Below are 23,533 nucleotides of genomic sequence, written 5' to 3'. Positions count from 1 at the left end.
GACCCGACCCGCGGGGAACGCTCGCCGAGGCACCCTCCTCGAAGAGTGCTCGGCGAGATCTCAACACTCTGAGGGTTAGTCTCTCGCAATGCACACAGACAGCTCCCTCGAGAGCTGCCTGGGCATGCTCAAGCCCCAGACAAAAAGCACATATCATGTGTGTCCCCGTCAGGAATGTATCTGGGGCAGGGATGCACACACTTCCTGAAACGTTTTTCCTCCGCCATTACAATTGTCTTATTTATATATATATATATATATATATATATATATATATGTGTGTGTTTGTGCAACTCTTGTCCTCAGACGAAGAGATATTGTAGTGATACGGGACAAACAACACCAAATAAGACAGACAAGATAACATAGAGCGCTTTGTTGAAGACACAGAAGCTAGCGTGCTCTGCATCCGGGTATGCTTTATAGTTTCCTGGTCCGTGACGTCACCCGTCTCTGACGTCTCGCTACGCGATTGGTTAGATACATGAGTGCTTCAGTGACGACATCACGCAGAAGGTTCCCAATGCGTTACCACGCAGCGTCGACAGTTCCCACGAAAGGGAAACTAGCTTGTGGAAAATCATAAATTTGAGCTGTTGTGTCAATGAGTTTAGGTATCATATTATCCTATTATATCATATGTTTAGGTATCATAAGCTTTTGTGAAGTTCTATGTTCAAGACTTATGGCTGCACAGTAGAGACATTAGCTTTGCCAAATGATGCTGCTTCCTTAGAGCCGTACAGTATAAAGGTGAAGTTTTACCTTGTCAAATAACGCGCTGCAGGTTCTAAGGCTGAGAGGTGGCCCGGAAGACAGGAGGCGGTTCTGAATGATGATAAGGTTGAGAACGGGAGGATATTTTACTTGACACAAAAAAAACCTCACAAAGTATTCAAACACTACAAATGGATTCCAGGCAACAGAGGATAGGAGGGAAAGTGTGACAGGAGGGAGGTAGGCAAAAGAGAAAGGTGGCTTGGAGGTGAGATTCTTGTGAAAATAATGGGCGAGGGGGAAAGTACAACTAAGAAAAGGAGTGAGCATCTTCATTATTGTGGACTAAACATGGACATTCATTTGCCACCCCTTTGACAGCTTGATTGTTTGGTGACTATGTACTGTAAAGTTTTTGTATAAAGATCAGATCAATCGTTCCAGCAAATAGTGTTTAATCTTCATTCGTGTTCTTTAGTAGCCTGTGGTGGCGCATTGCTGACATATACATATTATTTTTTTCCACTCAATTATGTAATAATGAGATGCTATGTCATTAAAACAACATATTTTCTCATAATAATGAGATGTTATGTCATTAAAATAATACATTTTCTCATAATAACGTATTTTTAACCTGAGGTGAAAAATCAAGTTTTTAATGTTGTTTATATGTTTATGTGGTGTTTTTAATATGCTTTAAGAAAAACCATGTGCAAATTAATAAGCCAACACCACTGCACCACAGTATTTTCTCTTTAAAAATATAGTGAAAAAAGACAGTCTCAAAAAACTAAAAAATCGCTGGTGTTTCTGACGTAACAAACTACCTTTCAAAGAGCCTTTAGTATATCATTACTATGCCGTGAAGCCCAGTTATCCCAATATTTTTTCTGTATTCAAAATCAGGTAGATTTAGCAATATAGCAGGTGTATGATGTATATTATGATGTTATGATGAACTATATGCCTTTCTCCACTGATGTTCTGAGTTGTTTAGAGGGAACGGAACGGGAACATGGTTTGTGTAACATTAGCAACATATTATTAGCTGTTTGATAATGCAGTCAAGCCAAAGGCTAATCATATTAATTACTGTCATGTGTCTGACGTTGTAAAGAGTGATACCACTGTGCAGCGTTTACCTCAGTAAGTTGACTGAGATGATCTCTGAGCTGGTGTGAGTGGAGGCGGAGCTAATTTGCATTTTCATAGATCCACGTATACTAAATGAGGCAAGGGAGTAGAGTCACTTTCAAGCTATTTTAAGGCATGAAGAATTTTTTTTCACAGGAAAAAAAATTTAAATATGCAATTTTGGTGATCAAAGATGAATTTTAAAAGATAAAACTACTGACTACAGGGGGACTTTAAAACAATATATTTTCTCGTAATAATGCCATTTTGTCATAACAATGATACGTTTTTCCCGTTATAATGAGATTTTGTACGTGATGTGACAACATGGGAAATAGGCCTTTATCACAGTCTGTGTTCGGAAAGTGGAAGCTTCAAATACTATAGTAAAATACATTCCCCTGTAGCCTGTATCAATGGCAGTGTCCAGAGTATGGGATTGTTGTGATTTATTGATGTTCAGTTCATCAAAACAGATCAACCACAGTTTATAATCATTAGTTGGGTATAACATCTCATTATTACGAGAAAATATATCATTTAAGAGACATAACATCTCATTATTACGACATAATTGAGTGGGGAAAATATAATATGTATGTGGCAGCAATGCGCCACCGTACTTTTGGACATCTTAAGTGTCTCTGACACTTAAATAATCAATGATTTGATGAATGGTGCATCACAACACACACTTCTGTATGTAGTCTATAGTTACTAAAAAATTGCTGAGGAAAAGATGAACGCACCTACTGTATTTTCTGGAATATCAGTTGCATTTTTTTAATATCTGAAAGTGACTTATATAATGCAATTAACATTAAGCAACTAAAGTGCACACAAATATGCACACAAACACAACATGTCAGTTCTAGCATTGCTAACTTGACATTACAGACTATTTCTTCATCAAACAAATGCAGTCAACCAAACTGTCTGTTGTAGAGTAGATTTGTGCAGAATGAGAGGTATGTGATAGTTCATTAGAGAACAGTTGAAGCACATTAAATAACTTGTGTGCGCATCACACCTGAGCCATGATTTTTGCTAAGAGTGTATAATAATTTAAACGATGTACAGTTCTCTTATCCGAAGATATCGAACAAAGTCTGTTTTTAGGGGAAAGAATTTCACTCCACCCTCTCTCTTTAAAATAAAATAGCTTGTTGTCCTTCCATTAACTGAACGATTATTCCCTTACTGTTTGAATGAATGATATTTGTTGTTTTTAGGGTTGTACAATGAGCTGGTTTTTCTGTGGTAATAGGTACACTATGAATGACACTAATTTGTTTATATAATATTATAATGTTTTTATAATGTTTATTTTATACTCATATTTTTCATGTTCTGTCTACCTTTTTTGTGGCAAGAGGGGTTTTAAAATACATGTTGAAAGTGTTTTAAACATTTTGTTTTATTTACCAGTATTTTACATTATTTCTGAATGTAATAAAAAATACAACTTATCAGTGTTTTTATTCTCTTATTCTCTGACCTAGTGGGACTTACATTCTTTTTTTCTGGAAAATACCGTACTTTCTATCAAACTACTCTCTCACACGCACATTTTCAGCTGCTCCTGCTAGGGGTTGCTAGAGCGGATTACTCTCATATATATTTGGCATATGTCCTTCCTGACTTGGAGCATCAAGCCTCTATGTATTAAAATATAATAGGCTATCATAATACTGCATTTAGCTTGACTGCTGTAACAACACTAAGATGGATTTTCCCTGTAACCATGAATCTGAAGACACATCATCTGCAAAAATAAAATAAAATAATAATAATAATAATAAATGAAATCAATCAATGAATCAATGAATCAATCAATAATTATTTTCCAATTCAGTGTCTTTGTCTGCTGGACTTGTTGAGAATGTTAATGTGTTAAATAATGCTTGGGGAGACTATGTCCTTAAGCTTATTTAATGGCGTTTAAGAAAGTTATTCATGTAGTAAAATCCACCCACACTCATGAAAAATATGTGCCTGTGGCGACATGTTTGCAAAAATGAAATTATGTTGCTTCAGTTTCAACGTCAAATGTCTAATGAGTGGCAGTAAAAAGCTATTTTAATTGCTGCAACATTTTATTACATTGGTTCATGCATGGTGTGTGATGATAAAAGGTTAATGCTATAAAAATAATGTACCCCCTACATTAAACCCAACCCTAAGCCCAACTGATGGTGTAAAAAAAAAAACAAAAAAAAAAAAACCATGAGATAAACACGTATTTGCTGAAACTACAGTACCATTTTACCTTGTTTTTACACAGCTTTGAGCTCTGTTTTTCTTAAGAGCTTAAGGCCTTTCATTTACACAACAACGCCGTTTTGGGGGCCTGAAAATGCAAACTTTTGAAAATTCAAAAGTGCAAGTTTTTGAAAACGATACCATTATCGTCTCAGTGTAAATTACAAAAATGCAAAATTGTGAACGCGGTGATGTCATGCTCATGCGTTTTACGTGTTCAGTTTATAGGCGTGTAGCGTTTTTCTACAAAGTGACATTGCCAACTACTGGCCTGGCATGCATGATACAGCCCTTTTAATAATTTCCGCGGATCCATGTGAACGGGGATTATTTTGACAATGTCGTTGTCTGTACACAATAAACACAAAGGAAAAACGTTTCCATTTTTAGTACATTGTTGTTGTGTAAAAGTCTTCATTAATTGATAAAAGTTGTTTTAAGGCCCCTAGTGTTTATTTGTTACTTTTTTTGTTTGTTTGTTTTTTTTTTAGTTTTTCCAAAAATGTAGGTAGAGGCACATTTTTCTAATGAGCTGGGTTGCATAAAACTTCTTCTCAACCACATTCAACCCAGTAACATTTTAAGCCCTAAACATGTTGAATTTTATTTATTTTACCTAGCGGTAAAAAAACTGTTTTATGCGTAAATCTATAAAAGATGACACGAACACACAAGCACACAGGGCCAAATTAAAGGAAAGTTTAAAGATTAAGCACTTGTGAAGTTGAATCTTTACACTGCTTTCAGCATCAGTCAAGCATGTGATTCATGATAACCTGAATTTCAGACAGTCTGAGCTAGGATTTAGCCCTTACACTCTCAGGAAAAAAAAGGTACAGCGCTGTCACTGAGGCAGTACCCTAAGGTACAAAAGTGAAAAGGTTACCCCTAAATGGTACATATTAGTACCTTTTGGCTTGAGGTACTGCCCCAGTGACAACGCCGTACCTTTTTTTTCTGACACTGTAACGTAAGGCAAGGTGCTCAGTTTGGAAATTTCACAAAAGGGAAAAATGACCAGATGTTCAGATTTACACAGATACAACACGGAACCTGTGTCAGGTGCTGAGCTCAATGGAAAATTGAATTGTTTTTAAAAACAATAAGTTTACCTTTATTTAAGCAGTATGCCACCTAATGTTTACACATTATTTACAGTATCCTTATGAAATATATCATATTAGTCTTGACCACTGCTACTGTAGTACTTATTTTGCACTCTACTGGAAAATTCTGCTTTAACCAGTTTAAGCTGGCTTTGGAAGGCTTCTAGCTGCTCCAAGCTGGTCTACAAGATTCACTATCAACTGCTAAAGTCTGGTACACCCTTTTGGTCAAGATGTTTAGACCTTGTAGACCACCAAAAACAGCTTCAGCACCTTAACATGCTATGAGACATATGCATAATTTATACATGTTTATTGGTTAATTTCTAATACTTTTCAGTGGGTGGCAAATCAAATCAAAGCAAAGAAACTGTTATTTAGATAATGGTCAGGTTAAAGATATGTGTTTGCTTAATTCTGTGGTTTAACATCACCTTTGAATCTAGGTCAACACAACAGTTTTGTCACAGTCATCTGGCAATGATGGAGGACACCATCAATAACTTCAATGTTAGAAACATGTGCAGGTGATAGGACAGATTTTGAATTTAAGGGGGATTTCACACTGGCAGTCTAGTTCGAAACGGTGCGTGGTTCACATGAAAAATTGAAAAGTTGAAAGTTGTCATGCGGACCCGGGAGTTTTAATGTAAAAGCAACTCAGTCTCTGGAGCGCACTTGTTCAGGAAGTAACCTGTGTTTGTGTTTTAGCTGATAATGACGTCATTACTTCAACAAAACGCATGTAAGGGATGAGATGACGGTGGTGATGATTTACCTTGGATACAAGCGCGAGTGAACGTGTAGTGTAAACCGCGCATAGTGAGTGCAATCAGAGCGGCAAATGAATGGCTCCCAATCAGCTGTCTCCTCAAAAGAGTCTGTTCGCAAGCAGCAGAAAGCCACCTTCATTTGACACACATACAGTAAACCCAAGTGTCCTTCACTCTGCAGCCCATAATCGCACCAAATTAATAAAAAAAACCACAATACATTGACCTACGTCCTATTTTCTATTATGCGTTGTGAATGTTTGAGAAAGTGTAAGGTGAACGCAAATGCACCAGGATTCTATAGAATCAATTTGAGTGTGAAACCAGACCAATGCTGCAGGGGGCACCGGGAACAATCACACTCAGACTGGGACCAAAGCAAATGTTCCCAGTGTGACAGCCCCCTAAGTTAAAAAGATGCACAAGAGTGATCTTTATTATCACAATACTAGTACAAAACTGAATTTATTTTTATTTTACAGAATCTTTAACTTAATCTTTTACTAAGGAATGGATCATAAAACATAACTACAAAGACAATGCACTATAAGCTGTAACAGATTTTATTGCAGTTCAGCTAGTCCGTGTTATTAACGGTTGTGTTTGTGAGGGGTAGACATGGCATTACTGGGTGCTTGAATCATGAATCCTTTAATTCATGAAGATGAATTGGTAAATTGAAATAAAATGTCAAACTGGGAAACAAAATAAGGAAAAGACAAAAAAAAAAAAAGGGAAAAAAGCAACTCACCAGAGTATTGGCTGCAATGTAACCAGCGGATTTATCTGGAAGCATAAACAGTCCATTAGTCTGAATTTTACTCAAAGCAAACCTTAATTTATAGAAATGTAGAAGGGTCAAACTCTCATCAAATCCAAATTGCAGTCTGTAAGTCTAATTCTAAAGGTACTTTTTTGCGTATGTTTAGGGATTATCTGGTCATATCCAATTTCTGGAAACATGTAGTTCAAGTGCTAAACAACATCACAGAGCTGCAGTTTGACCTAGATCCTTGTCTTTTGTAGCTCAAAGATGATTTCTCTTATAAATTCACATTAGTCCAGAGAAGGTTGTTAATGGGTTAGTTCACCCAAAAATGAAAATTCTGTCATTAATTGCTCACCCTCATGTCGTTCAAAACTCCTAAGACTTTAGTTCATCTTGGGAATGCAAATGAAGATCTTTTTGATGAAATCTGAGAGGTTTCTGTCCCTCCGTTGACAGCCATATGCAACTACCACTTTGATGCTTCAAAAAGTTCATAAAGAAATTGTAAAACTAATCCATATGAATTGACAGGTTTAGTTTAAATTTTTTGAAGAGACATGATCACTTTATATGATGAACAGTTTGAATTTAGGCTTTTATTTACATATAAACATTCATCAACTTACACATCAGTTGTGGTAAATGGAAGCTTAAGAACCATTAGGTTCATCCTCGAGCATTACACATATGAGCTTCTGGAAGAGGTTTGCTCTCCATGTCAAGCAGGTTCGGTTGAGCTTTTGTTTATGTTCACTGATCAATGTTTATATGTGAATAAAAGCCTAAATTAAACCTGTTCATCATATAAAATGATTGAGTCTCTTCAAACAAAACAAAAAAAAAAAAAAAAAAATTGGGCTAATCCACTCAATTCATATGGATTAGTTTTAGGATCTCTTTATGAACTTTTTGAAGTGTCAAAGTAGTAGTCAAGTAGCTGTCTATGGAGGGACAAAAAGCTCTTAGATTTCTTTAAAAATATCTTCATTTGTGTTCCGAAGATTAACAAAAGTCTTACGATTTGGAATTACATGAGGGTGAGTAATTAATGACAGAATTTTCATTTTTGGGTGAACTAACCCTTTAATGGCTGGTTTCATTGCTGCTAAAAAACAATATTACAGCAATGGTTTACACCCAAACTTAAGGTTTATAGATTCTGGTTGCTTTAATATTCATAACATTGTTTAGAATGCAGAACTGCAAGAGGCTATGGGACTAGAATACATACTGTTAGCCATATATGATGATTGCTGAGATAGCTTTGTGCTACGGGTGGCCAGAGGGGTTGTCAAGTTTCAATACAGGGCCACCACGTAGCTACGCCTGTGCATATATGCATGTGTATTTGAGTGGGTGTGTGTGCCTCACCTCCTGACGTGAAGCTCATGTATTTCTGGTTGTTGACAGTCTCTTTGGAGTCATAGAACTTGAGAACATCTATTACAGCCTGAGGGTTTTTCTTCTGTTCCAGCTTAGTAATATTAGAGGTTTGCAATAACCGAGCCCATTGCTCTGGAATACCCTGTGTATGTGTACATGTGTGCATTGGAAACAGAAAAAAAGAGACATATAAGTAAATGCACTAAACACATAAATGAAAAAGTAAGAACCCTGTGACACTATCAACAATATCTAAACCAGGGGTCTTCAAATAATGGTTTCGGGCCCTGGTTTGGTTCCAACTGCAAGACATAATGACAACAGTAGCACCATTTTACCCTTTCTACAGTTGAGCAGAGTACAGTTTACTAAAAAAGCTAAAGCACTACATTAAGAGCTGCAGATGACACGGTTATTTTAAAAACAGTAGCAAAAACACTGTGAACAGCAAAATAGATTAATACTTTCGCTAATTAATACTTTTTACTAGCGAAAATGCTGCAAATATAAGTTTTTTGACAAGATGTTTTTTTCTTCTACATTTAGTATTATTAATCGGCATGTTAAGAGCATTTCTTTAATCAACTTTATAATTGGGAAAATGATTTGTAGATGGTAGGAAAGACAACTAAAACTTTGATATAACCGTTTACTTTGTTTTCTACTCATTATGAGGGTGTTTTGATTATTATGTACATTGTTTGTTTGTTTTTATTAGATACTTATTTTATGCAAAATATAAAAATTGTCCAGACTTCAAGAGGAAAACCCTGAAATGCAGAAATGGATATGCAGGACTCAAGACTGTGATTACAATGTATGAATTTGTGATTACTATGTATAAATTTACAACAATGCTGTAGAATGGCACTGGCGACAGACATGAAGTTAATTACATCCTTATGGGCCATTCACACAGGATGTATTCTTTCATTCAAGTGCAATGTATTTTAATATTTTTTGAAAAGCTTTTTTTTTTTTTCTCTCAGTTTTGACCTAAAATAATTTACATGTAGCATTTGGCTGTTGTATTTTAATGCTTTTCAATCAAATGTTAAAATATGTGTGACGTTAGATATATACAGGGGTTATATTTAGTTCAGCAAATGAAAAAAACCTAAACCCCAGAGACTGGGTGAACTCACAGTGAACTCCCCCGTTACTGCGTCAAAGCCTACATGGATAGTGTGCTCGAAATCAGAGGGTAGGGATATCTCCGGACGCTCTTTCTCTTTCTTCTTATTGGCTGTTGAATAGAGAAACAAACACACTTTTAAACCTTTTGGATCAGCTCATCAAAACAGTACCATTTTTGAATGGTAGAGCATAGCCCTTTGGCATCTCTGTTGGATTGCAGTGTGGATTATACTGGCAATTGCTGGTTTGGAGGAGCTAGTGAAACTACCTCCAGATAACCAACATCATCTTTCTGGTGAAGCTGTCTAGCCAAGGAAGTCTTGTTGGTGAAGCTAGTTAGACTGTTAACTGTCAGTGTCCTGGTAGAGGGACGTTTGACACACTTTTTATTATTTTATTTTTATTTTAGTAATCATCAGAAATTAGGTATCATTCGTAAGTTAAATACTCAAAATTCATCCTTTGAAAAACATTCTGACATTGTGTAACCATGGAAATGGTGCTTTAAATCCTTTAAGCTTGCTCATTTTTTGTGATCTCACTTCAGATTTGAAACGCAACTTGGTTAGTCATTTGGCTTTGATTTTCTAACAATTTTAGAGTCCAAATTATTTTGTAAAATATGTATTTTGTATAAAAACATTTAGTTCAGTACATCTGCTTTACAGTAAACTTAAACTTCTATAACTCTTTACACTTTCATAGAAGTTCTTCTCCAATAATTTGCTGAGTGTCTTCTTTAAAAAGAGACTAACCTTAGGTTTGTGTTCCAAAGCATTCATGAATTACAATCATTTAAATTAAGATCTATAATCAAAAAGGGGGGTATCAGTGAACAGGTTAAAGCAACAGTATAACCAAAAAAAACATGTCTTTATTAACTCATTTTCTGAGCCTGAAGCCATATGATTTTCTTTCATCCATACACAAAGACAAATATTTAACAAAATATGTAATATGATTTCTGCTATGAATTAAAAATGAATGGGATTAAGGCTAAGTTTCACAGATGACAGAAAAATAAAAACTATACTATATGCTATACTGTATATTCCAAGCCTTCTGAAGTAATACGATAGCTAGGATTGAACTGATATTAAAATATTGTTATTATTTAATTGTGATTAAAAGTTAGACACTGAAAATCTTCCCCTCTGTCATAGCTCTGAAATCTAAAAGAAACTTTATAAAGTGTATTTGAAATTGCAGGGATAGGTGTACATGTCTTACTTTGATTATTTTATGATGTATACCTTTGCTTGTCTGTGAGTGCAAGTTTCCACATTCCAAGTCAGGTTAACAGTATTGAACTAAGGCATTGTAAATGATTAGGTCAGCACAGAATCTGTGCCCACATATACTGCAAGAAACTGTAGAGTTTTGCCGAATTTAATGGTCTGTCCTTTGCAAAGTTCTACCTATCTAATACATGTTTTTACATCCCGAATTATGGAAATGTTGGGACGTTTTTAAATTTGAATAAAATGAAAACTAAAAGACTTTCAAATCACATGAGCCAATATTTTATTTACAATACAACATAAAAACGTCCCAACATTTCCGTAATTCGGGTTGTATTAAATATTGTGGGTAATTTAATGCTTAAGCATTTTACCACATTTATATACATCCTGCATATTTTCTCCCACAGTCAGCGCAAAAAATGTGAAATCAAAATCTGTGTGGGACATCTGGGTGCACATACTTTTGTCTCCCCCGGGAAAGATGGACCTGAGACGGGCTTTCTTGTTCTTCTCTTCTGGAGCCATTGGAAGTGGTTTGGAACTGAGTACTGAGGAAGGGTCACGGGAACTACTGTTCATTCTCAAGGGAGGGGCAGGTGGTTTTTCTTCAATATCGACACTATCGGACATCTTTAGTTGCACTCACTATGGCCTGCAAAGACAGAAAGAAAGAGCTTTGTCAAGTCTATTTTTCAGATATGTGATCATTGAAAAAGTGGTAGACACTTCACAGGGTTCTATACATTAACATTACTAAATGCATTAAGTATCATGAACTAACAATGAAGAACAATTTTTACAACATGCATTAATCTTGAATAATATAATTAATAATTTATAATAAGTCTGTCGAAATGGTCCCTAATGTCATTGTTTTACTCCTATGCTGATGTTAGCAAGGATAGACAAACCATCCTACAATGAACATACAAATCCCCAGGATATTATTGTATATTATATACTGTGTATATTGCATTTTGTAATGTTTGTTTTATGCATGCCTTATAAACTACCCACAAAATAATGAAACCCAATATGTAGCATGTCTCATATGAAAATAATCATAGCATACTTTTTTAATGTTGAAGTATACCATGTCCTCATAACTTAAATTATACTGAAAGTTTGCCAGCCCACTCTGATTATGCAAACAAGCTGTATTTCATGATAAAAAAAATCCTACTCAAAATGGCACTTTAGGATTATCTGGTCCACCTTCAAGAGGTGTGCCCTCTGTGAAAGTTACCAAACGCTTCTTTGAAATGAACCTTCCAACACAGAGACTACCAGAAAAAAACTCCATCATCAAGACTTAATAATATTGCCAATGATTGTCTTTCTTCTCCTCACCTTTGGAAGAATCAAATGCAAATTTCCCTACTACCTCCCTCACTTGAGAATCTCCAACTTCAGGAAAAATCCTCAAAACGTTCATTACAATGCATCTGGACGCTGATTCAACAGCTAAAGGCAATCCTACACTTAAACCTTTGCTGACTAAATAAAGGTTTTTAAGATATGCACTGACTCATTCTGTTTACTTGTGTATGTATGTGATATTGCATGTGTGTTTATATTTAGCTATTGTGTGTTCGGTAGACTAGTCTAACAGGATTCAAAGTGCAGGTTTTTGAAAACAATACTGTTATCATCTCTGTGTAAAGTACAAAAACACAAATCACAACTACTGGCCTGGCAGCAGACTACAACTTTTTTTAATCATTTTCACGGATCCGTGTGAACGGGGATCCTTTTGACAACATTATCGTCTGTAAGAAAAAAACGCAAAGGAAAAACTTTTCTGGTTTTAGTACATCGTTGTTGTCTAAATGTACCCTAAATAAACTTTTTATTTGACAGAAAATTAGATTTCTCAATTCATGACCCCTTTAATATTTGTCATTTTAGGATTCAGAAGGGTGCTCAAGTGCCCCTTTTGTGTCTGCTGTGCACCCTCAATGTACTTTTTCCCAAAGCAGACTACTACCTAACAGTCTATACACCATTAGGTCACCAAAGAGAGGAATCAGACGAGGAATGAAGGGCATAGGACAGCATTTGGGACAGGGCCAGAAGATGCTGCCCCAAAAACTTCCCCATATCCATTCTATAGGTTTAGAGCAATTTTGAAAGAGCCACAGTGTTTATACTCTTCAATGAAAAAAGCTACCAATGGCTTATTTATAGTTATCGCCGTACAAAAATTAGTCTAGCAGAAAAAAAAGGCTACACACTTCCTCTTTGAAGAAAAAACCTCTGAAAATATCTACTCCAACAGTCACACACACACACAAACAAACACAAAAAAGTTACAAAAGGCATCACTGGGGTGGTCCCCTTTCAAAAAACCATTGAGGTACAGGTCCAAATAAGGCACAGTTGTGAAATGAAGAATTTGCTAGTGTCTATCAAACACTGAACAGTCATAACATTCCCAACATTCACTGGAAGGAAAACACTCTCACACCCACACAAACAAACAAACACAGATGCTGTTTCATCTTTCCAGAGTAATCAATTGTAATTAGCGTGTGACCCTGTGGATGTCATAGATTTTTGCCATTATGAAAGCATATATACATCAGAAATGATGCCCATAAGCCTGTCGGTGCAGTGTCAGACAGTATGCATTCTAGTAACAAAATTTGTTGGTTTGTTTTTCCAATTTCCGTTTTCCACATTTACTGACGAAGGCGAAGAGCCGAAACGTTTGATATCTTATCTCCTGTGTGCTATGATTAAAGTGCTTCAGAGTGCAAACCTTTTTTTTGTATTCTTAAATTGATATATAGGTCTCAACACCTAATTAGCTGGGAGAGCGCGGTCAATGCTTTGATTCCTATATGGTTCCTGTACAGATGTTAGCTGATGGGCAAACTAAACCCTGGACAAAGCCTACAACCGAGTACACACTGTAGAGCTTGTACCACAATATTCCCATTTGAAACATATAGAGATATAAACAGTTTCTTTCATCATATAGCAAAATATATGTTGGCTCACATAGTGAGAAATGCCAAAAGCAAGCATTAGTTAAATAACACAAGTGTTCTGTTTATCTGCAGCTGTTTATCTGCCCCAGCAAACTGCAAAATCAAACAAAAGAAAGACTCAACTTATTTATTTTTTGCATCTTGGCAATAGAGCACAACAGTGACTGCTTACATTTTCAGCAGCCTTGGTTACAGTAGTATTTTTTCCCATTAATTTTCCATAGGGGTTTAATTACAATAAAAAGTACTGAACCATGAATCAAACCAATCAGCTCCAAGATTAATCACTCGGTTTAATAAGGGAGAGTAGGGGATCTAATTGCTAACATTATTTGTATTAATAAAAGGTAACAACACTCAGGTACACTATAATGCAGGCGTACCAAAAACCAAACCATAACACAGATAAGAAGAGACAAAGAAATTAACCAAACAGGGGGATATAAATATACAAGACAATGAGGGGTAAAACAAGGCACAGGTGGGACTGATCAATCAAACAATTAGAAACCATAGCAACCAAGGACACAGGCAAAGAAACTAAACAATACGATTCTGAAAATCAAACAAGACAAAAGTACAGTTCATACACAAAAGACTGTGTGTGAACTGCTCATCCTATGAAGTCAAATTACATAAATCATAAACAATATATCTGTAGAGTATAATAGAAAACTATTAGTCATTTATTATACTGATAGTCATTTATTATATGAAGTATAAAGCAGTACTTTTTAATTTGCAAAATATTGAAACAAAAATATTTAAGTAGTTTGAAAGTGTAGGAAGTCTTAATTATGTCGTTCACAATTCTTTAAAAGTTGACTGCCGCTGATCCCATTTCATGCTGCCATGTTAACATATTTTCAGACTGAAAGATCCCTAATTGATCGCTTTTCAAGATTATGGGTATAGTGCTCATCACCAAGGTACATGGTATATCAAACTACCATGTATTATATTACATTTGATACCACTGAAGCATCATCAAAGTACTTGTACTGGTTTTATAAGGGTATAGGGTGTTTTGAACTCATAGCATCTGTTTTGCATACAGCCGGTAGAGTAGATGTTGTTAACTTGATATACAAAAATTGACCTCAAGCATAAACAAAATACAACATTATTCTGTTCTGTCATTATGCTGCTCCATTATAAAGCAGGAAACAGAAGCATAAAATTAATGAATAATAAGACTTGCTATGTATTGTATAACTATATAGATTGCTCACCAGGTCAAGTGATATGACATGACATGAGTGTTTTTTTGTTACAGTCGGAGACAATCAGTATCCAATATGTATTTTATACAGTAGTAGTAGTAGTAGTAATAATAATAATAATAATAATATCACTTTGTAATGTAAGTAATTTTAATATTTCAATTTGAATTTTTTCTACCAGACAGAAATATTCAGTTTTGTAATATTTAGGAGATATATATATATATATATATATATATTGAATTCCACGATAATGTCAAAGCGAAATTAATAAGACCACATGCGTTGTCCATCAAGCCACATCCCTGCCTTTTATTTTGTTGAAAAGTGGTAAGGGTCTCAATGCAATACACATACAGTATATTCCTGACCTTTGATAGGTATTGATTCGTTTGACAGTGTATTGATTGATTTGAATTCAACAAATGAAAAAAGAATATGGAGCATGAGAAACTTCTAAATAGCAATGAACTCATTCATGCATGGAGTCAGTTTGTGTGTATTCTCCTCTGCTGTGCAGTAAGGTGTGGTGCTGACTCTTTAACTGTCGTTTTTCTGGCCAAACCAGAGGTCTCACAGAATGAGAATTACTCGTGAGAGCAATAAACCACGCCCAGCACACACAAAAATACACCCAAGTTTCCCAAGTTTTAACAATTCTTTTTAGCTGCTGTTATCATCAGGTGGTTCATTCTATGAATGAAACTATTGGTGCACTTGCATTTTGCCATCTCAAAGTAAATGCTGATTTAGCCTTGAGCCTTGATAAAGTGATTAAAAAAGGAAACATCCCTATTGACAAAAAAAAAAAGTCCCTGAACCAGAAATGTTCCTACGTGTAACATGCCTCATATGATGGAGCTGGAAAAAAAATGTATTGTAATGAAAATTAAAACAGAGACTAAAGGCCAGTTCACACAAAGGATGATAACTTTAAAGATAAAGATAGTTCTTAAAGAATAGCAGAGTCCACACCACAACTATATCGATAACGGCACAGAGATAACGTTGGAATCACTTTCAGAATGATTTTTCAACAGCCAGTCAGAATCCATCCTGCTTTAAAGAGCTTGAGCATTTAAAGTGTAAGATGACAGAACAGCAAGGCGCGATTACAATAAATAGAACATTATCATCCGCAGGTGTGGATGCTAATAGTTATTGTTTATCTTTACAGTTATCGCTCTTGATGTGATTTTTTTCTGCTTATCTCTCAGCATGAGAAATACTTTCTCAGTCTTTTAGTATAACTAAACAACATAAATTCATTTACTGCATCATACCTGAAACAGAACATGTTTCAAGTGTTCAAATGTATACACTGCTGCATGGCCTGATAGCCATCTAACTTGAAGCAGTGCATGCTGGTTAGAAATTTTGTCTGACTTAAACCATCAGATGTGCCAAAAATTATACAAAAACTTCATAAAACAGCTTTGAAAGTCATGATTTGTGAAAATTATGTGATCTAGTAGCTTTATACTGTGCGTGTCATTGTAAAGACTGTAAATCTATCCCTCACAGCCTCATTTTCATCATGTAAAATTCAATATGGTGCCTAACCTGATTAAGGTCTATGGGTATCATCCTTAGCTGAGCTGACAAGGAGGAACACAATTATGTAACAATTGTTGATGAATATATATTTCTCAACAACAATAACATTCACTTTTTCAGTCTCATCAAACGAACAAAACAACTTAACAACTAAGAAAAACCTCTTCCAACTGGCATATTAATCTCGTGGTGCAGAGTGACTTGTAGGGCCCTATAAAATCCGTTTTATTTTTTCCCAAATTCTGTTTTTTTTTTCTCCCAAATTCCATTTTTTCCGTTTAAATTTTTCTGGATTCCGTTTTTTTCCGTTTTATTCATTTTTTGACTCCATTTTAATAGTTAAATTAAATTTTAGTAATCAAAAAGCATGTCTAATTAACTGAATTCTTAAAAACAACAATATTAATTAATTCATAAATATATTTTTATGAATTTTTTTTCTTCAGAATTTCTGTTGTGTATTTAAATGTTTCTGTCAATCAAATGAACGTATACCATTTAATTTATCTTTTAATCATGAAATTAAACTTTTTTGTCAAACAATGTGCTGCACAACAGAGCTTTACTGTTAAAATTAAAACATGGAAGAAACACTGAGATTATTTTATAAAATATATTTTAATAATTTATTATTAAATTAATTTATCTAAATTCTACTGTACAACAGTAATATGTTTCTGTCAAGTCAAATCGAACTTTTATTTTGACGGTTTGCCTAGAGCTTTGAGTTTCTCTGTGTTTATGACGGTAGTTTTCTCAAACGAAGCGGTTATTAAATGCTGATGAGGCGACAGAGGACGAAGACACCGCGAGCGTCTCATGTGCTTCAGTGTGCGTGCGCCCGCGCGATTGTGTGTGAGCCGGTGTGAGGTAAATGAAACTGCGCTTCCGCATCATTCATTTCAGAGTCACACAGGCATGCAGGATTCATGTTTAAATAGTCTTTTTGCGCTTTAATATTCAGTCACTAGTCTATATCATGATTTAATTTACGTGTACTGACCTGCTTTTAATTCATTCATCAAAAATTTGACAAATTCCGTGACATTCCGCGTTATATAGTAAATTCCGTTTTTGACTGGATTCCGCGATTCCGTCCATGATTCCGTGATCGCGGAAATTATAGGACCCTAGACTTGCAAACTATTCATGATGGCCAATTAAAAAACAAACAAACAAAACCACATTATATTTCAGGGTTCTGTGAGCAGTTTCTTTGCAAAATATGCCTAGAGAAGGTGTAGGAGATTATGAGACATTACATGGCAGCAGCAGACAAATAAAACAATAAGGCATAGAAGGAGACATACAGGGTGAAATTAGACAGCCACTGCAGCATTAGTCATTCAAATTAAACTAGACACTGAGGAAAGCATTAATCTTTGATCAGAAAGAGTGGGAGGTTACCATTATAGCAGTATTTCTGCAGTATGTATACTGTGTATATCATCCAAATTTGGTATACAAAATACCTGAGCAACCTAATAAATTTTCCACAATGTGCAATAGACGAGTAGAACACACTGTGTGAGATAATGTATATTGTAATGCCTATCGAACACCACACTGTTAGCTTAGCAGATGCTAACATCGGAATATTAGAATCAACAGTCCTCTATTTGATGTGTAGATTTGCTGACTATGTAGAGCGTTTCAAAATCATTTCTGAGGTTCCATTTCAGTTAAGCAGCTGTCTGCAGTATGCAGGCAATGGGCAGCAGTGCAGCTCATAGATTTTTAAACACAGTTAATGTGCATAACATTGAAGAATTTTTATGATTTAATGTGTTTCTTTTCAGATCACTGTGGTCTCTGTATTGCTCATTTTCCTCAAAAGGATATTACAGAGAGGAAAGACTAATGCATCAAGGGAGAGATGAGAAATGCACGGAATCTCTCTCATATTCTCTCTTTCTCTCTTCGCTGGTCTGTGCTCAGCTTTAAATAGGTCAGAGTTTTAATGCTACAGTCGGGGATAAGGAAACTCTACAGCGGCCATATTTAACCCTCCCAACAGAAAAGACTGTCACTGCTCCATATGAACTGCACACAGATTTAGGCCAATAGCCCAGTGACCTGATCAGTAATGAGAGAGATCAGCCCCTGTAACACGCTGATAACATCTCAAAAACTTCAGACAATACGTGCAGTAATGAATAGGATATTGGAGAAGCTCTAACCAAATATCTTTTGGTTAATTATTTTGGCCCTTCAAGACTGTTTTGATATGGTTTGAAAACGCCCCACTAATTGGGGAACACCCAGTAGCATTATATAAAAAATAAATAAATAAATACTTGCATGATCTTGTGGTCATCAACTTTAAATCAATTTTAGTTAAATGCCACCACCTATGTGTGCTGTCAGCTTTAGCTTTTATCAAAATTTCAAGCTGATGCCGCATACTGAAATGCCAATCTCAACCAAATTTATGTTATGGATGAAAACTCAAAATTTTATCAATATCATCTTGCTTTCTGGGGCATCTGTGAACCTAATATAGCAAGTGATGTAATAGCGATCAGACAGGAATGAATCATTTGGGTGTTAATCACTGTCTTCCAGCTGATCTTTTATTGCAGATGACAAATTATAACATATGTTTGACCTTGCTGCCAGTGGCGTTTTGCTATTGTGCCTGTTAAATTCATAGAATTTTCAGCCAGTTCAAAGAACAGTCCATTTTTTTGTTTTGTTTTTATCGTAAAGGTTGTTATCGTAAACTAGCAGACTGACACAATTAACAGGAATTCATTTTCATTCAGTTTCAATAAAATAAATTTAACTTTTCAAATAGTTATTGCAGATTGATTATTCAAATATGAAACTAGTCTTGCACACCCCTAATTAAGACAGTATATGATTGGTATTTGATTTTCATGCGATTTGGGGGTATTTTTATATTTTAAGAATATGGTTTTACATTTTGCTTATTATAAAAGCTACAAATAATTTATTTTTGCATCATTTTATAATCAAAATCTGCATGATATTGCAAGTTTTTACAAACACTTGATGGTACTTTAAAGTGAGTTTTGACTAAAAGCTTAAATTACCATGTGTAGCTTGATGCTAACTGTAGCTATAAAGCACATGTTACACCTGTAGCTACATTACACCTTGCATCAGACCACAGAGCAGAGCAGACGGAAGTGGAGAGACCCAAGGTGGAGCAGAAAGAGCAGGAGACCACCAGAGGGGAGCGGAAGGAACTGAAGACATCCAAGGCAGAGCAGACGGAGCAGGAGACCATCAAGGCAAAGAAGAAGTAACAGGAGACCCCCAGAAGCCTACCAGCATTATGGTTATTCATGGTAGAAATATATTCATGGTTGATTTTATTTATAGTAAATGAGTTCAAATATGTTACATTACTTTTAACACAGTCAACTTGTTAACCTAATTTTGCATTATAATGGTGTCATTAGGTAAATCAGAACTACTGTGACAGCACATATAGTGTGAAAACACATTCAGTTCTACACAGTTATGATAATTAAATTGATCCATACAAAGAAAGAGCAAATTACTTTACATAATCTGGACTGGAATTCATTTATAACTACATTTGCTCTTTTTAAGGTTTATCATTCAGAATTCTGCAAACAGTTAAATTTGCAGAAGGGTTAATTTAAAAGGCTGTCTACATTGATATGGTACATTTTTAGATTTTATTATGCACTGTCTGCCCGAGCATACATGCATACTTGATATACAAATAGACCAGATGACACTGAACATACAGCCTGCAGCATCCCATCAGACTGCCCTTTATGATGCCTCAAAAGTCATTACCCTTTCTCTGAAGGTCAGTGAGAAAATGAGGAACCACCTATCATTCTCTCTTTTTCTCTCGCTCATATTTGAGGATGGGGAACAAATTCATCTTCTCTTCTTCCCTCACTTTAAATGCAAAGAGAGCAACAAAGGATTCCTTTGTAAGTAAGTAATGCTCATAAGACATGCCACAGATTTGGAAAAGATACAAACACACACACAGATTCACGTGGAGAATTCCAGTCCATTTTATAACCACTTTGTGCACAACTAACAGCATTGCTTCACACAGTTTGTTGTCATTGTCACCTGATAATAACATATTTTACATCAAAATCTGAAGGTTTCTGTCTTGAAACCTTTCCATCACAGAATGAAAGCCTATAGGTAAGGTGAAACCTAAAGCAATGCTTACAAATTAGTAACATCCTGTAAATGTAAAAGACAGAAATCAGAGAAAGAAAGAAAAAAACACCTTTTTGGTCATTTGAAATTTCTTTCTGAAATGTAAAACCACTACTTGTCTCTAGATCTATTCACTAGCAACATAAATATCTTGAAAGTGCTTTGTAATCTTTATCAAAACAAGGAACAATTCATAGTTATCTTTAGCTCTAAAGCACAAAACAGTCAATAAATAATATAGCAGAGATCTCACTATAGAAATAATTAAATTACAAATAGTAACAAATACTACATTCTGTGCCCAATTTATTCTCATGTTCATACTTTACTTTGGAACCCCTTCACTTGAAATGGCTACTGGTTCCACCAATTGCACACACACACACACACACACACACACACACACATACTGGTTTTTGTGGTTTACGAGGACTTTGATGCTCAAACCAGTAGGATTGTGGTTTAGGGGGACACACCTTTCCCGATGCCCTACAGTGATGATAAAACTATCAAAAATTTTGTTTTGATCTGCAGATCACACATCTGGCTTTAAAGTTTCTTTACACACAACAGAACGGAAAATATGACAACATGACATATCAGTGGTATACAAGGACATTCCCGCCCATCCAAAAATGTTCCCGCCTATGACATAATTGTGATTTTTGGGTACAACCTGATTTATGAGGACACCTATTGTACAATACACAAAACATGTCATTTCTCTGGATTACAAGGACTAGTGTGTTTTACAGGTACATGACCACACACACACACAAACCTGACGATATGGTGTATTAGCAAGACTGAGGTGATTAATGAGTACCTGATCTTAAACACAATACACAACTGACACACTCCAACATTACAGGGACCAGTGTGTTTAATGGTACATGACCACACACAACACACAAACCTGACGATATGGTGTATTAGCAAGACTGAGGTGATTAATGAGTACCGGTTCCTCAATACAATACACACCTGACACACTCCAACATTACAGGGACCAGTGTGTTTAATGGTACATGACCACACACAACACACAAACCTGACGATAAGGTGTATTAGCAAGACTGAGGTGATTAATGAGTACCGGTTCCTCAATACAATACACACCTGACACACTCCAACATTACAGGGACCAGTGTGTTTAATGGTACATGACCACACACAACACACAAACCTGACGATATGGTGTATTAGCAAGACTGAGGTGATTAATGAGTACCTGATCTTAAACACAATACACACCTGACACACTCCAACATTACAGGGACCAGTGTGTTTAATGGTACATGACCACACACAACACACAAACCTGACGATAAGGTGTATTAGCAAGACTGAGGTGATTAATGAGTACCGGTTCCTCAATACAATACACACCTGACACACTCCAACATTACAGGGACCAGTGTGTTTAATGGTACATGACCACACACAACACACAAACCTGACGATATGGTGTATTAGCAAGACTGAGGTGATTAATGAGTACCTGATCTTAAACACAATACACACCTGACACACTCCAACATTACAGGGACCAGTGTGTATTAGAAGTACTTTAATTATGACTTAAAATAACAACATAAACATTGAGTTTTTCCGGTTTTAACCATGTAATACCATCATGGAATGGCATTTTAAGGGGAAAATGAAATCCACAACTAAAAAACTAGGTCAATAACACATGGACAACTGTGTAATCTGTGTAATCAGAAAGCATACAGCAATATTAATGTTTTGACATATTGAAATGGCAACCATTCAAAACTTTGAAAAAAATGTGAACAGAATTGTTGAGTCAAGTCAAGTCACCTTTATTTATAAAGCGCTTTTTAAACTACATATTGTTTCAAAGCAGCCCTCATAACAGGAACATTGTTCAACAAAGATTGTTTGGGCTGTACAGCAGAAGAGTATTGTGTCATTGTTCAGCCAGAGTCAGTTCAGTGTTGATTCAATTACGTTGTAAAACTCATCAGTTATTAATTTAGTTCACTTCATCTATACAGCAGCAGCAGCAGCTCTGGAGACAACAGTCATGTCATCGTCCAGCTCAGTTCAGTTCTCATACAATAGTGTCAATGCAGTCAGATCAATAATAATGTTGAATATTAAATTGTCATGTTTTTGTGACAAACTACTGCTTTAAAGAACAGTTAAACTTTAGAGATTTACAGAGTGAAGTCTTAGTATATTCATGCTCTAGAATGAAACTAACATAACCAACAACTAAAATAATAATCCTTATACAACAGCATCAAATGAGACACAATGCAACATCACTTATTTTGTGCTTTTTTTTCAAGCTAATTCCTTGATTTCTTACAAAATCTCTTGTGTTTTGTCCACAATTTTCCTTTGGTCATATGTGCCTTAAAATGATCAATTACAGCTGTAACTTCAGCATCTGACCAGCAAACCTTTTGTCCTTTCCGTCTTGTCCTTTTCCTTTCCGTTTTTTAATTTCTGCCGAACTCTCATTCTCTGTACAGATACATACTTTATTAAGCTCCTACTCTATCAAAGCTCATGTACTTACAATGATGGTCGTACTCTAATTTAAACCTCAGGTACCTTGACAAACTCAGCAGTTTTCCAAATGGGCATCTTCTGAACATCTGCAAGAAATCAGTTACATACTGATCAGGAAACTAAGATTTAACTCTCAAATACCTAGAACTTAAAACTGGTTATACACCTGATATCTAAAAATAAAATTTCAAGTGACACAAAATATTATTCTGGAGATTAAATGTTATTAGCCTGTTAAAGGGATAATTCACCCCAAAATGAAAATGTGATGTTTATCTGCTTACCCCCAGCGCATCCAAGATGTAGGTGACTTTGTTTCTTCAGTCGAACACAAATGATGATTTTTAACTCCAACCGTTGCCGTCTGTCAGCTGTATAATGGGTGTCAATGGAAACAATTCATAAGAGTCAAAACATATACATAGACAAATTCAAATGAAACCCTGTGGCTTGTGACGGCACATTTATGTCCTAAGACACGAAAAGATCGGTTTGTGCGAGAAACC

General features: G+C 35.6%; 1 protein-coding gene across 2 annotated transcripts in view; it reads right to left on the bottom strand.

The window, feature by feature from the left end:
* LOC137033664 (serine/threonine-protein kinase PAK 3) overlaps positions 1-23,533 on the bottom strand; it is a 64,029-nt gene that overhangs the window by 16,874 nt on the left and 23,622 nt on the right. The window contains exons 2-6 of one of the 2 annotated variants that reach the window (XM_067405806.1): positions 10,990-11,180; positions 9,293-9,393; positions 8,136-8,289; positions 6,747-6,781; positions 766-828 (exon numbers count right to left, since the gene is read on the bottom strand). In XM_067405806.1, the coding sequence (XP_067261907.1) occupies positions 766-828; positions 6,747-6,781; positions 8,136-8,289; positions 9,293-9,393; positions 10,990-11,158 (522 nt within the window). In that variant the 5' untranslated portion in view covers positions 11,159-11,180. The remainder of the gene's footprint in view (positions 1-765; positions 829-6,746; positions 6,782-8,135; positions 8,290-9,292; positions 9,394-10,989; positions 11,181-23,533) is intronic. The other variant, XM_067405807.1, reaches the window with a different exon arrangement.

Source organism: Chanodichthys erythropterus, chromosome 13, assembly GCF_024489055.1.
Source record: "Chanodichthys erythropterus isolate Z2021 chromosome 13, ASM2448905v1, whole genome shotgun sequence".
Classification (NCBI taxonomy): Eukaryota; Metazoa; Chordata; class Actinopteri; order Cypriniformes; family Xenocyprididae; genus Chanodichthys; species Chanodichthys erythropterus.
This window is presented reverse-complemented; position numbering and strand designations above follow the sequence as displayed.